Below are 16,996 nucleotides of genomic sequence, written 5' to 3' on the forward strand. Positions count from 1 at the left end.
AATGTATCAAGCCCTGGGAGAAATTAATTACTAAGGAGATATGATGTTTAACTGTAAAGTCTTGTTTGCTTCTGTTTCTGGAGGCTGGTTGGGAGCTCCTTGGGACATTAGAAGAAGACTTGCTGGGAAGCTGCACTCGGGGTGTTCCAGTTCTCTGCTTTTGTCCAGGATCTGGGCTGGAGGGATTGTTCAGCATGTAGCGAAGTAGGACAGTGGCTGCCATGTGCAGTTCTTCAGGTACCTTTGTATCAATGAATTTTATTGTACTTAAATCAGCTGTCCTTCAAGATCCAGATAGGTGGCTGGCTGTTCTTCTTGATGTTGTGAGCAAAGTGCAGTTTGGAGGTGACTTCTGTGCCAGGTTAGGCTGATGTGAGCTGGATACTCTGACACTTTGCTTACTTCATTGTTTGGTATGTTGTTGCCTTCATCCCTGCCTATGCATGGAGGCCGATCAGCATGCAGGGCAAACACCTTTCTGCCCTGCCTGAGTGGGGAATGGGAAAGCAGGGCAAGAGTTCTCATAATGGAGAGTACAGGTTGGAGGAAGAGGCTTCAGCCTGGGCTGTTGAAGCTGGGGTCTGATGAGACAGTTTTAAAGCGAAATGGCCCTCAAACAGGGAGAGCTGCTAGTTTCTAAGGCACTGAAATGGAAGAGCACGAATATATATAGATGCTAATGCTTCATCTGGTTCTAATGTAGGTTTATTGGTTTACTTCAGCTCCGTCAAAGTTGCACTTGACTTCAGCGATTCCTGGTTTTCAATTCAGGTGTAATGCTGTAGGAAGAAAAAGAAAGAAGTGTATTGCTGATTTCATGCATGTGTAGAGCCTTTGTCTTTTTACTATCAAAGCAGAGCTGAAGCAATTGCCTCAGCAAAATATTTTATTTATGTTGAATATGTGATGACCACATAAGGAAAAATGTGAAAACCATAGAGTAACTGGGGAAGGATGCATTGAAGTATTGTGTCTATCTTAAAAAAAAAAAAACAAAAAAAAAAACAAACAAAAACAACAACAACAACAACAAACAATCTTTAAAATCTAGGATAAGAAAGAAAATAATCTGTCTATATCTTAGTGCTGCTGTAACTCTAAATATTTTGGATGCACTTCTGGTAAAATTTTCTTTTGACCTTAAGTTTTCTGCATATGTTCATACCTCAGAATGCTGTGCAGGGGGGTGTGCTTTCAGTATTAGATTTCCTTATCCATAAATATTGCTTTAAAAATATTCTTCAGTTGCAGTTTTTACAGGGTTATATCAGCTCCTAAGGCAGACTGAAGAACTCTCCTTACCTTTAAGGAATGATGTTCGGCTTGAATGAATTATTTTAATTCTTTGATAATTTTGTACTGCTGATTCATATGATAGGAATGGAGGCGAGGGCGACTGGATGTTTTCCAATAATTCATATGTTGCTAGGTACCTATTTTACTTCTATATTTTTTGCTTCTCTTCTATGGACACAAGCAGAGGTATGCTAAATTGTAATAGGATTTGAATTAATCTGTGGCATAGCACTGAAAATCTGTTACCAGCCTATATCAAAAAGCTATGCTGAAAGTTTTGCTGTTAGAGCTTCTTGATTGGAGAATGGGTGTGGGGGGGAAAAAATCCTTTTTCTATTTTTCTAGTATATAGTCTTATTGAAGTTCTTCCAAATTAGATTTTAAATGCCAATTAGGAGGTTGAATATACTAAAATAAAAGCAAATACAACTAAAATGGCCTCACCTTATGGCTAGTTAGGCTTTTTCTCTCAAAAGCGGAACCTTTGCTCTGAGCATGGCTTTGAGAAAGATATTCAGCTTAATGAACACATTAATTAGAACCATAACTATTTATAAGATAATTAGAAACGAAGCACGGTAAACTGGGCTTTTCCTGCAATTAATGGAGGATTAATTACTGGAGGTAATGAAGTGGATTTTTAAATGCATTAAGGTGAAGTACAGAGATGTGCAAGGCTTTGTGATAGTTGCATAATTATTCCAGGCTGTTTGAGCATAGCTCATATGAGATCGCTAATAAGCATCATTGCATCATTATGTATGCACTTAAAAAGACTTACCACCAAAATGACTGCCTAATTATTTCTAATTGGCAGGAGTCTGTGTAGTCATTGAGCTGTTTGTAGCCATTTTAAGGTTCATTTAACTATCCTTGGGGCCATGTGATAGATGGAAAAAAGCTTCAGCTACACGCTGGCCTTGGCTGGCGCCGTTAATCAATTTTGGTGGGCTTCAGTTTGAAATGCATTTGCTCATGCGGAGGTCAAAACCCGAAGTAGTCCAAGCAAAGTTTGGCTTTTTGATGCCACTTGACTGTATTCATTAGCAATTAGTAAAATAATTGTGTCTGTCACTATATTTGGATTTCCATATGACTTGGTATTCTTTCATCACTGTCCCTTCTTACAGCATATTAGCTTCACTGGAAACCAAATATTCTTCCAACAGACCCTTTTAGCAACTTCAGTGTAGTGGCATATGTTCCTATATACTACCTTTCTTCATTCATTTGTTAGCTTAAACAGTGCAATACATTTCAACACAATCATCTAATTTGCTCCCGATTGATTGCTGAGTGAAAGTTTCTACCCAAGGACAATATTTTAGGGCTTTTAAGGGTATCTCTGAGGAATTAGTCATTAAGCATTAGCAGAGGAAGCAAGAAGTAGTCAAATCGAATTCTGACGTTGACCAGAGTTTTGCAGTTAGGGGCATCTATTTCCAGGATGTTGACAGCTATGTGGATTCAAGGGCATCTTCTGCCAGAAGAAACCTGGGCAATAACTGTGCTCATTTGAAAACTCATTACTGCATAAACGTTAGTGCACTGGTGCTGTCAATAATTGCACTGGAAATGTGCGTATCGTTTGGAAATGACCTTTCTGATACACTACAATTAGTATATAGTTATTTTATCTGACTCTGTCAGATTTAACGTGACATCCCATTAGGTAAGTGTCTGTGAAAGTTCTCAATGAGCGCGTTGTCCTGTTAAATGTAATCATAACCATCTGTGGGGTGTTGTCAATGTACATAAGCCATTCCTGTAGCTTAAGAAAACACTGGTGAGCAAATTGTAGGCTAATAAAATAAAGGTCAGCTTTACCACTTTTGTTGCAGAAAATGTGGTTCTAGTAATTTAATGTTAAAACATAATTTAAAAAAGAAATTGTTCTGGCTGAACAGTAAGATTGATTGAAAACAGTTATTCAAAAGGCAAAAAATTGTCATTTACTCATGAGTGTTAGTTCAGATGACAGACATTGAAGTGAGGGAATTATGGTAGCATAACCAAATGTACACCAATCTTTATGGAAAGCTGCTGAATTATTTAAGGTTATATTCAATTGTTTTACTGTTGAGATTTCTATAGTGGTAATTTGGAGGTCATTTCTGTAAATAAGTATCAGAGACAGAAAAAATTAATAAAATGCAAATAGTGTTTCTTATTGAGACTCGTTAGGAATTGTATTTTATTAAGTCCTATCAAATGTGTGGTAACACAAATGCTGCTCCCAGATAATCAGAACTAACACTAAGAAATAAACATTAGCATGGAGCAGCAGTTCTAGTCTGCCTTTGAACTCTGTATTTACTGAAAATTCTGATGTTAATAGGAATTGTAGCTGATGATATGTTTTTCTTTGATGCAGCATAGCAGTGCAGTGGGAATCATGTGAGCATAGCATGATTTTAATTATAAAACTGTACACAATTAAGATTTTAAACTGCCATTTATGTAATTACCAAATTACATCGTCTGGTCTGTGCTCAGTTTGGGGTTCTGAGTGGACTCCATTGCCAAGTTAGCTTCATCAAGTCTCTTCCTGTGCTGAGTTTCTCCTCCCTGAAGACAAAAGGTCCTTTCTGCTGTTCCATTGGGATCTGCTTGGGAAGATCAGCACTGGGTGCACAGGGCTGTGCTTGAGCTGGGCTGTCAGGACCCTGCAGTGTGGAGTGGTGACCTGCCTGGGCCAGTGCTCCCATTGCCCAGGGCTCTCCTCTTTTTTCATGGGGTTGTCTTTTCAGGTATCCTCTTGAATTGGTGTGGATTCACAGCAGGTGTGGTCTGAAACATTGGTTTTGTATTTGGAAGAAAAGATGTTCATTGAGTTGTAATTAGTAGTTCATAAGTTCCTATCTTGTCTTTTGACAAAGCAGCCAATTTTGGTAGAGCCATTCATCTTCTGTGAACTTCTTAATGCAGTGTAATGTCACAGTTGAAGTAAAGGTGCTTTATCCTCTAAGAAGAATGTGTCACACACTTGAGATTTGTACCATTATGGCAGCTGAGGATTGCAAACCAGGAAAACATGTGGTGAGAGGACTTTCAGAATGCACATCACAAAAGAGTATTATAAACTTATTTTCATTTAGAGCTGTTTCTCATCTAACGAGAGCTTTGAGAATGCATCTGGGACCTCTGGCTCTCCTACTGTACTAAAGAGAAAAACTTAATATTTTTTGAGTAAGTGGACGAACAGAAACAATTGATGCAAATATAAATTTCCAGCCCAGCTCTGAAAGAAATGTTGGAAGTAGAAGTGCTGCTGCTCTGCCAGCAAGGTGGGCAAGCCCTGGGCATTCTGCTGGCTGCCTTGGCAGAGCCTGGCAAAGGTCTGAGTTAGGGAGCATTGCCATGCTTCAGCTGATGGAATCACCTAAATAATACAATGAAGGCTGGCCCTTATTTCAGAACATATCTTAGAATAAGCTGATAGAAGACACATCTATCTTACAATCCTTAAACCAGAGCTTGGTAATCAATGTTGATAGCAAGTAGCTTGTGATTGGTATCATCATTTGAACAGAAGAGTCGTTAATACTTCTTGAGATGTAATAATCAAGTAATTTCATTACTTAAGATGACTTTATGAATTTTAGTAAGCTATTCAGATTTTGTTTTCTCACCCTTTGATACATTGTTCTATTTCACAATCTGTTGTGTAACAGTTGAAGTTTCCATGATGAAAACACTTCTTTGGAATAATATGTGGCATTTTTGAGGTTTTCTTTCCTTTCTTGGACTTAATTAGTCATTAGAGCTGGGGTTTGGGGAGGACACAACAGGGTTATCGGTGATGACCTCCACTAACAATCTCGCATCTGTGTGTTGTTCATCAGCCTCCAGCAAATACGCCATGCTCTGCAAAAAAGAGAATGCTAAATGAAGACAAAAGTGTGCTCTCCTGCATCCACACTGTTTGTAAAATGCAAAGTACTGGTGCAAGGTGCATTTAACATGCATTTAATTTAGGAAATAGTCTTTGCATATGTAGAACGTGGATTGAAAAAGTACTCATGACACATACAAACTGTTGATGTAGTGTTTGTAAAATGTTTTGCCAATGTGAGATAATGTGTTATTGCTTTTTCTCCTGCTTCAGGAGTTTCTAAGGCCTTTTTATGAATTAATTTCTGGAGATCTGATCCTGTAGTAAAATGATGGCCATTTTCATTAGGTATATTAAGATCTTTTTCAATTTTGAGGAAAAAAGGATGGTATTTTAAAAATCTTATGTTTAATGTAACTTTATATGGTAAAGGATAAGTGAAATATCTCCAATTTCTAAAATCATATATATATATATATGAAAAAATATATATATTTTTTTCATATTTTTTTTTACAGCTCACAAAATTTAACCTTTGGTGCCTGGTTGTCAGTGAGGTAAAGAAAGAGCTTGCATTGCCTGAGCAGTGTGCAGCACAGTGGCTGAGCCTGGTGGTGGCTGGGGGCCGTGGGCACACAGCCTTCATGGTTGTGGTTGTTCACAGTTGGCGTCCTGTTGTGTTGGGTGATTTCAGGCATCTGCTGAGGTGATTTCATCCAGCTGTCTCATATCTGCATGGCTATTAGGATACATATTTATTACATAAATATCTTTAAGCTCAAGCCATGATTGAGGCCTCGATCTCAGATGTTTTACAATCACAAGAAATGAAATAGTGGTCTTGTCAAAGGCAGAAGAGTTGAGCTTACCTGTAACTAATTTGGGTTTCCCAGGGGCACCAGGAAAGTGAAAAAGTCATCCTTCCTTACATTCCTTCACTCTTTAACATAATATCAGAGGCGTTGGTCAATTTATAACGAATAATTGCTTGGATGGAGATTCCATCTGGAAAATGAATTTGAACTATTTTTGTTGCTTTGCGGTCCAACCAGATCTTCGTGTCATGACAGAGGCAGGCACTAATGCCTGCGTGATGGAGGGACAAAGAACTCAGTGCACTTCAGGGGAGTCCTGGGAGGAATTGGGCCCTCCTTCCTTAAAATGTATCCCAGCTGTATCGAGAATAGTACAAGTACATCTGTGTGCACTTGAATTAATTAATTACAAATTGTGATGGGTTTACTTGCTAATTGAATGTTGTCTTTCTAATCCATATAGAATTCAAGTTTCTCCATACATGTCTTTTAAAGAATATATATTAAAAAAAAAAAAAAAGCTTGCATTTCTTCAGATTGCCCAATCCTGCAGGAAAGGAACTTTATCTGCAGCCTCAGCAGTGGCAGTTCTGGAATGGGTGAGAGGAGCAAGGAGTGCTCCTTGCTCCTATCTCTGTGTGGCAGACTGACAGCTGTGTTCATTTTGCCTCGCCTGCAGGGTGAGCAGCCCTTATGCACTTGCACAGGCTGAAGATGACCTGGGTGTTCTCAACCAATTTGTGGTGCTTTTATTTTTGGCTAACTGATTAGCAGAATACTTCTTATCGAACTCAATTTTGCTTTTCCATGGAAGTTTATATATAGTTCATATACAACTGGCTATTTTTGTAGGTGTGTGTTTTTATGCACTTGAGGCATAGAACTTCCAGACTGCTTTGAATGGGGAAGGATGGGCACTCAGTAGGGGAGGAAGGGGGAGGGGAAGAGGGATTTCTTAGTTGATTTTATTTAATAGCCAGGGCAGTGTGCTACCTCCCACTTCTTAATTATTTTATTGCCAAAAGGCTATTAGAAATAAATGATAGATATTCCTGTTCAGTCATGGTGATGTGATTATGGGGTTAAAAAAAGAAGTCCTGGTTTGAGGCATTCTCTATGTAAGAGAAACTCACTTTGTGGAAAAAATGGCTGTGTTCTTCAACTGAGTTTCCTAATTAGAGGTGGAATCTCAGCAAAGAGAGGTGGTTTTGAGCCTCTGAAAGATAAGCAAGGTGGATGAGTGAGGAACATGTTTTCCCTGATGGGAGATGAGGATGCTCAGCTCCTTGGAGCGATAGTACTGCAGGTGCTTACAGACCTGTGCAGGGAGAGAATCCCTTCCTGTATGGCTAATGGAGTGGAACACTTTGCAGCTCCAGTAGATCCATGGGAGCTGTTCACACAGCTGTTCTCCCTCCCCAGATCCCCAGCAGCACACTTCATTACACATCCCTTGGCCACAGCTGCTCCCATAGCCCTGCCTCTGCGTAAGAAGCCTGGTGAAAAATAGCGTAAGTCATTTTGTGTGGGATGCAGGAATACCATGTAGCCGGCAGTGCTGCTGTTGGTTTATGTGCTTCCACATGTTCAATGTGTGTCTGGCCTGCTTGAGCAGATATCTTCCCTGTGGACACACGTGCTGTGTTCCTCACTGAGCTGCTCGTGTAGGGAGCGAGTTCCAGTGGTGTGCAGGCTGGTGTCACTGGCTTTGTTAGGATTCTCTAACATCACCCCAACAAGAACTACTGCTTACGTAGCTGTTGTTTAATCTATGCTTTATATTTCTGGTTTTCCAGGTGGTACTCAGTGAAGTCTGCTTTCTGCTTGTAGCTTTCCATTGGAGGCTCTTGCTTGTGCACTCTGAATGGCAGAAAGTCTGTGCTCAGCTTTCCCCTTTTCTCCCTTAGGTAAGGAATTCTGTCCAAAGCGCACAAGAGGCAAGCCTGAGCATTGACTGCTGACAGAAAAGCTTGATCGGCTCCAAAAGACCCATAAAGCTAACTTTTTTTCCACTTGGTTGCGGATGTCCTGTAGGTTTCCCAACAGCTCTGTGGTGTGGTGGACACACACCAACCTCGAAGTGCACAGTCAGTGTTGGTGTGGCCAGCGGTCGTGGCAGGGAGCACGTTCTGCTCTCCTTTGGGGATGAGGGCCAGCCCCAGGAGGTGCTGTCAGAAGGTAGGGACTGGTAACAAAGGGGTGGATTGAGAATAACCAAACCCAGCAGCAGTGTCTTTTCTGCCTGTTCTGCTGTCCTGCTGCATTTATGTGCTCCTCATGCCAAGATTTCAGTAACTGCTTTGTTTGTTTGTTTTTAATTACAGTTTACTGGAAGCTTGAGTGTAATTTCCTCAAATGTTTAATTATGTAATTAACATGATTTATGGTGGAGAACTGTTTATTACTGAAGTAAGTTGATGCCTGTATCTGGTGAATCCATTTTCCCCATTCTGCAAACTGTGTTCTTGATTCTCTGTTGCTGCTTATATTTCATCTCGCCTGTCTCCAGCACAGTGGATGATGTTGTTACTATCTTTAATACCTTTATTTTCTCTTACTGATTGCCTAAACAGCTGCCTTGAAGCAATGTCTCTTTCCTCTTAGCGCCAGTCTCATGTCAGACTTAAAAGCTGACCCCCTGCTTATGCATGTTTTCATCTTTCGTTCACTTCAGCAATATATAAGCCATATTATCCTATACATTACCATTAGTGTATTGTCTATATTTAATTTCCTTAAATGCCTTTTTAAATTGCAAACAAAATAAGGCGGACTGTGTAGTGGTATCCATGTTCAAATTAAAAATGAAATGTTATTAACTTTCACACTTCGAGCAACTGCAGCTGATGCTTGAAACTGTTGTATATTCCTCAAGAACCTGTGCTGTATGTTTGTGGCTTTGAGTTAAACAGGAAAACTTCCCTTGACATGCTTTGTAAGAGAACGTGTCATTCTGCTGCAATGAGCCGTGTTTGTGCTGTGTCTTTATTAGCAGTGTGACAATCCAGGCGTGATGCAATGCAGTTGTTCCATTGTTCTTTCCAGACTTGTGATATATTGCTGAAGTCTTAAAAAGGCGTGAATTTGTTGGGCTTTGTTTGTGGTTATTGAGCTACTGATAAGCTCGTAAGAGTTGTGCCAGCTGATGGAAAAAGAGTCCCAGCAAAGCACTTGACATCTCAGAAACTTTGGAGCTGTGATTGTTATTTGCCAGGAAAATTGTTTTTGTTCCCCCCTACTCCTCCTTCCCCCTTCCAAAAAAAAAAGCCTTACTTGCAGTGCAGGAATGTTTTTTTTTCCTTATTTCAGCTTTCCTGCATTTGCATTCTAATTCCTCTATTGAAGAAGCCTGCTTCGGTGGCTGCTTTCAGATCGTAGCATTTTGCAAAGATTAGATTGTAGCTATAAGATACAGCTCAATGCTTTAGTGCAATATAATTGGGGAAATACTAAACGACACTGACCTCATTTCCTTTAGAACAATGAAAATTAATAGTTTCACGTTTTATTAGGCTGATATTCCAGATGTAGTGTACATTTAATTAAGTGTAGTTTCCTTTTGGTTATGGTATGTGTATCTGCTTTTTGTCGCAAATTCTTTCTAGTTTTACAGTTTTCCACATGTTTTCTTTCACCATTTATGATTTTTTCAAAGCGGAGCTATAAGGATTTAAATCACTTTAGCATGCAGCAAAACAGTTCCCATTCAAACAATAAACGCCATTTTAAAAAGCCTTTAGATCTTCTGTCACTTCATAAATATAAATGTATAAAAACATTATGCAGTTGTAGTGCCCACCTGCTAATTAAATGCAGATTTCCTCAAACTTGTTTTAAAATCTGCTTATTTGTTTCAACTCTGTCTCTGTTCGGAATACATATGGCCCTTGTGAAACTAATTATGCTCACGGAGCAGCTGTTAAATTTAGTGCAACTAATTTTATCCAATATTTTACATTTTAATTGATTACCTGTGAAGAAATTAGCAAATTAACACTTATTGTGCAGTAACAGAATGGGCTTTTATGGATACTTTCAATTTTTACAAGTGGACTAAGTGTTGATGGAATAAAGACGTTTGGTAGGATTTGAGATAGGGAAGTTATTGGCGAGCCTTGATTATCTGGTGTGAGAATTTTGGGATACCGAGTGATGCCAAGCATCTGTGTGTTCTGCAAGTTAGACATGAAAAGCAGATTGGAAAGTAATAGCTTTTCACAGAATTTTGGTAACATATGGGCTTATCTGGATCTAAGAGCCCTTTGAAGATCTTTGAACTTGCCTAAATGACTTAACCTTTGGCATGGCGGGTGGGTGTTCTGGGTGCTGGGGGAGGGGCTGCGCTGCCAGCCTATTTCCCACCTTTTTTTTATTTAAATCTTCCCATAGTTGTATAATTTGAATGTTTTCCAACTTTAATAATTGGGATTATTGAAAAAAAAATAGCAGTAAGAACAGAGATTTTCATTTTCCTCTTGATCTGCTGACTTTCTGCTTGCGTACGCAGGACATCTTGGTGCAGGTGATGTGTAGCTCTGTGCTGTGAAGTTACAGCTTGCCTTCCCTTTCTGCAGGATATTGCAGTATTAGTTCATAGCAACGTGCAGGTGAATTCACTCATGCTGCAAATGGAAAAATGCTGCAACTTGTTAGGCACCGAGTAGCAACCTCAGCGTGCTCAAATTTTCACTTTATGAAATTGTTTTCCGCTGCTAAGGCCTTATTGAGTGTTTTGGACTTATTATAGGGCCTAGAAGTTTGCATGAAGCTTTCTTAGAGCAAATGTTGTAGGATTTGGGGCTCTTAATGCAAGGCAGAAAGATGGCCGTGTTGTGCAAAGCATGGTACTGTGTGGGTGAGTGCTGCTTTGCTGGGTGCTGGGGCTGAACCCAGCCCCTCTGGAGGATGCAATGCTGGGTACCCAACTGCTTGAAGCAGTATGATCCGTTGTTTTGCTTACAGCTCTCTTGATCTGAATTTTGTTACGGAGTTCCCTTGGCTGCCATGCTCCATGCTGATGAACACGGGGTCCATCTCAGCTCCTGGAAGGCAGTGCATGGGAGAGGCTCCGCAGGTGTTATCCGGTGCAGCAGCAGCATGCACTGGATCAGCTTGGTAATGTTTCCCATTACATATGTGCTACAGTGGGGCATCACAGTCAGGATTAAGTTGGGGACTGATCAAGCTGGTGATTCCTGCAGGGATGGCCTCCGTGGAGTGAAATTTAACATTTTTGTTTAGACTTTTCATGGTAGCATCCCACTGATAGTCTTACACCTCCCTCCCTGTGTGGCTGGGACAGGGAACACAAAGTGGACCAGCTATCTTTTATAACTGCAGTACTCAAAGCATAAAGAATGGTTATTAATCACTCTAGGTTAATGAATTGTATGGATACAGAAGACTGTAAATGAGAGAACAGGGACAGATTCTGTGAAGAAAATGTTCATCTGTTTGTCAGTGCTGCTGGAAGTGTTAAGTGCAAATCTACATTTACAAATTCAGTGTGACAAATCTATTTCTAATTTCTAAAAGCTGTTTTTCTGCATGTGAATTGTATCTGCTGTTTGTTTTACTTAGATGAGCAAATAGAATTCTGGAATTTGTGACGACATAATAAAAATCTGTCCTGAGATGGGAAATATACCACTTACTTAAATGGTAACGTGATCTGTTGTATAAGTGCTAATACTGTGACCAATAATAGAAGATATAGTGTTGCGAGGGATGCCATCTGCTGAATGAAACCTAAAACGGAGGTTCTGACCCCTGGTGCTAGTCTGAAAGGCATGATGGCAAGAGTAGGTACGTTAACCCCAGCGTGCTGGACACATTCCAGACTCAATAACAGCATTCTTCCTCAGTTTGATTTATAGCTTCATCTGGAGGTAGTATTTTCTTTTGCTTATTCTATTGTTGAGTTTTATTAAACTGTTGTTGCTTCTAAAATTGAGTGATCTCTTGTATGTGATTTTGCTTTTAAAGGCCTTTGGAGTCCAAAAGGTGCTAAATAATTCTCATTCAGCTTTATGAAATGCCCTTCTCTCTCCCCCAGCCCTCTTGGTACTTAATGAAATATTTCAATGAGGTGCCATCAGAACCTTTATGGGGTTGGTGTTGTACTGGGAACTAGTGGGAACTTGTGTTGCTGTTCTCCTAAATGTGCACTGTGTTTAGCTGCTCATGTACCGTCAGCAGAGATGTATTGATTGATGATAAATTATAAATTAGAAAATTGGGAATCATGAAAGGTTCTCTTGGACATAACTGTCTCTACATGTATCCTAATAGTACTTGATCTTTTTTTCATTTAAGTGTATCAGTGACAGTGCAGGTTGATTACAGAGGAATGGGTAAGGTGATTGAGCACAGGGGATTCTGAAGCCACTTGAACTTGAAGTTGAGAGCAGAGGACGGTGTGTGCACAAACCCCTGCACCTGTATGCACTTCCCTGCTGTACTGGACCTGTGGTGGTGGCCTATGCATAGATGCTCTGCACAATGTGTTTCAGACTTAGATTTGATATTAAGAAGTGTGTATGTATCAGCAGAAGACTAAAGCTAGGGAACTGTAAATGCCACTTGTGTTTTTGCTTTCGTTGGAACATTGGTATTAGTAATAAAGTATTTAATATGTAAGTACAAGCACTTATTAGCATCCGTAACTTCTTTGATTATTTGCTAAGAGAAATTGATTATTGTGTAAAAATTCACTGTTTTTCATCCTTTCTTTCTCCAACAGCCCTAAAGACCGTATTGTTAATACCTAATTGCTTTGTTCATGCATGAGTACTGTCTATTGTGGTTTAATTTATTTTACATTCTTCCTTTAGAGTAGAAACAATGCTTTCTTTTTCACTTTTGAGAAATTGGCAGGGTTTTACTTAAAGATCTAAATCACCAAATGATTTGAATGTGTGTTCCAAATAATTGGACAAGATAACAAATCTAATGTGCAGAGAGTCCCAAAAATGTGCAATTGCTGAATTTTGATATTATGGATTTTGTGTAGATCGCGCTCAAGACCTCGACAACGTTCTTATAGTCGGAGTAGTGAAAGATCCAGTCATAGGAGGACTCACAGTGGGTCTCGTGAAAGAGAGCGGCGAAAAGGCAGAGAGAAAGAAAAAGTAAAAGAGAAAGGCAAAGGCAAAGAGAAGGAGATTTGTGGCACAAAGCTGGGGTAAGTGAAATGACAAATAATGCAGCCCTGATTAAAAAAAGGAGTGGTTTGTGCTGTCTTCCTCAGTTTATTTTGTAAAATATGTATTTTATGGTAAATATTTATTTACCATAAAATATATGTATTGTAAAATATTATGTAAAATATGCTATTTACATAAAAATAATGAAAATTATTAGAAAATCTTTGAAACGTACAATTCTTAGTATTTTAAAATTCTGGAATGTGGCATCGCTTTAAAGAAAATAACAGTTTAATTTACAATTCTTTTTCCCTTGCTTTGCAAATATGCTTAATAGCTTTTCTTTGATAGATTAGTATAACTCCATTCTAATCACAAGTTAAAAAATGAAGAGTACTGGAATATGATGATTATTTCCAATGAAAAAGTGCTTTTCACTGCGTGGTGGGTTCCCCCTCCTCCCTGACGCTTGTGTGTTGACAGAAATTTCTGTTGGGCTTCATTTGTAGCTCCAAGTGTAGTTTCAGTGTATATACTTGCTATGGTTGAATGATGGACTGCCTTTCAAAACATGCTGTCAACATAATTTTCACTTGAAATGACTTAGATTGTTAATCTTGTTTTCTCAGATTTCAGAGAAGGCAGTTTATGTAATTACCTCTGTGTTATACATCTCAATCTCCTACAACTTTTAGTGGAATGTTTATCTTTTCTCTATTTATGTGATTGGCTTTAAGATGGAAGGCTGGTATATTGAACCTCCTTCTTGAATCTCTCTTTGGTGCTTTCCCACTAGCACTAAAAGGGAGTTTCTACAACAGCACGTTCTGCCAGCATTCATGGAGACAGCTTGCATTTATCTGTTTGGTTTTACAGCGTGGAATGCTGGTTACTTAGTCCCTGACATATAACTTCTGCTTGCTCTGGGTTATGTTATTGTTTATGTAAGTATTCATGTAAATTAGTTATTTGCACATTTTTATTCTTATTTATAGTACTTACACTGCTGGGAACTTCAAAGATGGTGTCTTCCAGGCATTTCAAGGTTTACTTTCCTAATTTTACTGCACCACGTGGGGGTATTCACTCAGAGGCAGTGATGCCCTGGCACTGCTGCCCCTGTGGGGTGCCCTATTGCTGCAGTGCTAGGGACTGAGGCCATGGGGGGCATCCCTGCCCATGGCAGGAGTGGGGCTGGGGGGATTTAAGGTCCCTTCTAACTCAAACCCCTCTGTGATTTTGTCATTCATCAGTTACTGTTGCAGTTATTGTCAGTAGGATTCAGTGTAAACGTCGTGGAGTCTCTGAGATATTTACAGTGTGTCTGAAGCTTGTTACCTGTTTACCTGGAGTCTGAATGTGTTTGGTACTTCTGGAGGACTTGCGGAGAAGCCTGGATGTTGCATCCAAAATTGCTTTTTAATGAAGCAGGTTCTAGGGCTCTGAACAGGGAAGGAATCCATACTGAGCACAAATACATTTGGTGTGTGAGAGGTTTCTGGACTTTATGTGGAAGCACGTCTTAAATCATGCTGCAGTATATTGCAGAGCTTTATTAGCATACTGCCCGACTTGGTCCTTTTATTGCAAGGATCAATATCAGATAGCAGTAGGAAGAACTCAGAAGTGCCTCGATTTTGTTGGAAGCAAACATTTTACCTTTGTGTTTTGATAACTTAGAAAATTGCTTACGCTACATTTGAATACAAAATGCCTTGTTTGGGATGTGTCCAGGGTAGTTAGGACACAGAGTACGAGCTGATATAGAAACAAATGACATCAGACCATCTTCCTCTGAGTCCAGGGACAGACCAGTGGGCTTTGTATAGGGATTTCTTGCTCAGATCATTATTAGGCTACAAGATGAAATGTACCTGGGATGATATTGATATGATCTATACTTAATAAACTTTTGGGGGGAGGGGTGAGAGGAAGGGGTGTGTGTTTCAATCTAATCAAATAGTGATCAAAGTGTATCTATCCAGACAGTATGGATCTGAGGAGCTTTTTTCCTTGAGTTATTTGTCATTCTGAAGATTTAGATAGCATCAGCATCACATTTAAAGGTTTTGTAAAGCAACATACTTAGAAACAGAATGCAGAGCTCTGTGAGTCAATTGCTATTTGCAGTTACTGCAGAAATATTACAGTTCTGTTTTTGTAGGAGACTTTCTCATGCTTCCCAAGCTCTGGGATTTCTTCTTTTTCATTTATTCATGTGTTTATTTTCTTCGTGGCTGAAAAGTGTTGGAAGGAGATGACTCCTTGGCTGGGGAACTCACCTGTCCTGCAGTTGGCTCTGTTTAGCTAAAGGTAGTGAGTTGGTTTTCCTCTGTGTTTTTTGTTTTGTTTTGTGGGCATATGTTATAATTTAAGGTTTTTTGTCTTGCAGTGGTGTCAGATGTTCCCTTGTGGGTATGGCTAGAATTATCTTAATATAGCTCTCTCTGGGGCTGTCTTACCAGGTCCTGTGACTGCTGCTCCCTGCAGCACCACACCTGGCAGCCTGGCCTGGGAGCTCCCTGCTCGCCCTGCTGACATTGTTTTCTGGGACAGACAAGCAAACAGTACAACGTTCTGCTCTGTAAGACTGCTCAGTTGGGCTTTTCTAGAAACTCCAGCAGCTGGGGACTCTTTTTAGAGGGGAAAAATAGGCCTCTGTATTTGGAATAGATTCCTGCAGGTACTCCATGTAAAGGAACCAGATATAGTTTCCAATTTAAATTCACGTGTGTTTGGAATGTATTGACTGGAAAAATAGCTGCTTTAAATATTATGAAGGGTTTTTACATCTGAATGTTTCTGAAGATGCTTGCTGTGATTGAAGAAACCTGGTTTCAGGAAGTATCATAGAATGGCCTGGGTTGAAAAGGCCCACAGTGCTCATGCAGTTCCAACCCTAAACCTCCCTGTCTCAGTTTAGAACCATTCCCCCTTGTCCTATCACTATCCGCCCTTATGAACAGCCGTTCTCCCTCCAGTAGCCCCTGTACTTTCATGTCCTGTGGACACAGGGATGTTTGCACGTGTCTCTGTCACTGTGCTGTGTGCTTTCTTACTTTATACGTGAGATGAAATCACAAAACTGAGATTATTTTCCTTTGTTCTTGGGCTTCTCGACACTACATTATCCAGTATAAGCAGCCATATATTTGAGACTTGATTGTTTCTCTAAAGTAGAGGGTCAGAATGTCGGTTTTGCACTAATTATGGAGAATATGTTCTTCTTTGTTCATGGCTCGTGTAAATGCTAATTATAACCTTGTTTTCAGCACTTATACAATAAAGTTTGTAAGCATGAGAGGGGAATGGCTTGTGGCTTTTATTTTTAAATCAGGGCAACCTTAGGTTTTTCTGAAGCGAGTCTTGTCTTCACAGGAAAAATCTGGGCAGATTTCCAGAGCAGAAGAGAATCTGTCACTGTAAACCAGTTGTCGTCCCTCTGGTGCTCTGTTTCAGTGGGCATTCAGTAAACAAGGGTGAGCACTGAACTTCGTGCACACTGGGTGAGCATCAGCTATTTTTTGGAGTTCGGCTTTGTTACCCTCAGAGCAAACCAGCTGAACTCTTTTGTTCTTACAGTCTGAAATGTTTTAATGGATATGCTATTTGTTCAGCCATCATGGAGAGACTGCGGTAACAGCTGCTTTGAGTTTAGGTTGGGAAGCTCATGTGCAGCATCTGACAGTACTTGGCTAAAAACAAAGTGATGGGGTTGAGAAAGTTGTATCATGCTTGGAAATAATTTTGTGCTCTCTTACAAGGTAAAGCAATGCATATTCAAAAAGCATTCCACAACATACCCTAAATATTCATAAAAAGCAAGACGATTCATCTTTCCATCAGGATTATTTAATTTCCAGTGAGGACTGTGTAAAATAAAGCTGGAAACAAGCAGCAAGAAG

The 16,996-nt window shown here is 39.7% G+C and overlaps 1 protein-coding gene across 2 annotated transcripts in view; it reads left to right on the forward strand.

Annotated features, from left to right (window-relative positions):
* The window catches only part of RSRC1 (arginine and serine rich coiled-coil 1), a 114,172-nt gene that overhangs the window by 16,250 nt on the left and 80,926 nt on the right, over positions 1–16,996 (forward strand). Inside the window, exon 4 of one of the 2 annotated variants that reach the window (XM_031603683.2) lies at positions 12,959–13,129. The exons of the other annotated variant lie outside the window; for it this stretch is intronic. Within the exon in view, the coding sequence (XP_031459543.2) occupies positions 12,959–13,129 (171 nt within the window). The remainder of the gene's footprint in view (positions 1–12,958; positions 13,130–16,996) is intronic. 2 annotated transcript variants of the gene reach the window in all.

This window comes from Phasianus colchicus, chromosome 10 (genome assembly GCF_987193195.1).
Source record: "Phasianus colchicus chromosome 10, bPhaCol1.hap1.1, whole genome shotgun sequence".
In the NCBI taxonomy this organism is placed as follows: Eukaryota; Metazoa; Chordata; class Aves; order Galliformes; family Phasianidae; genus Phasianus; species Phasianus colchicus.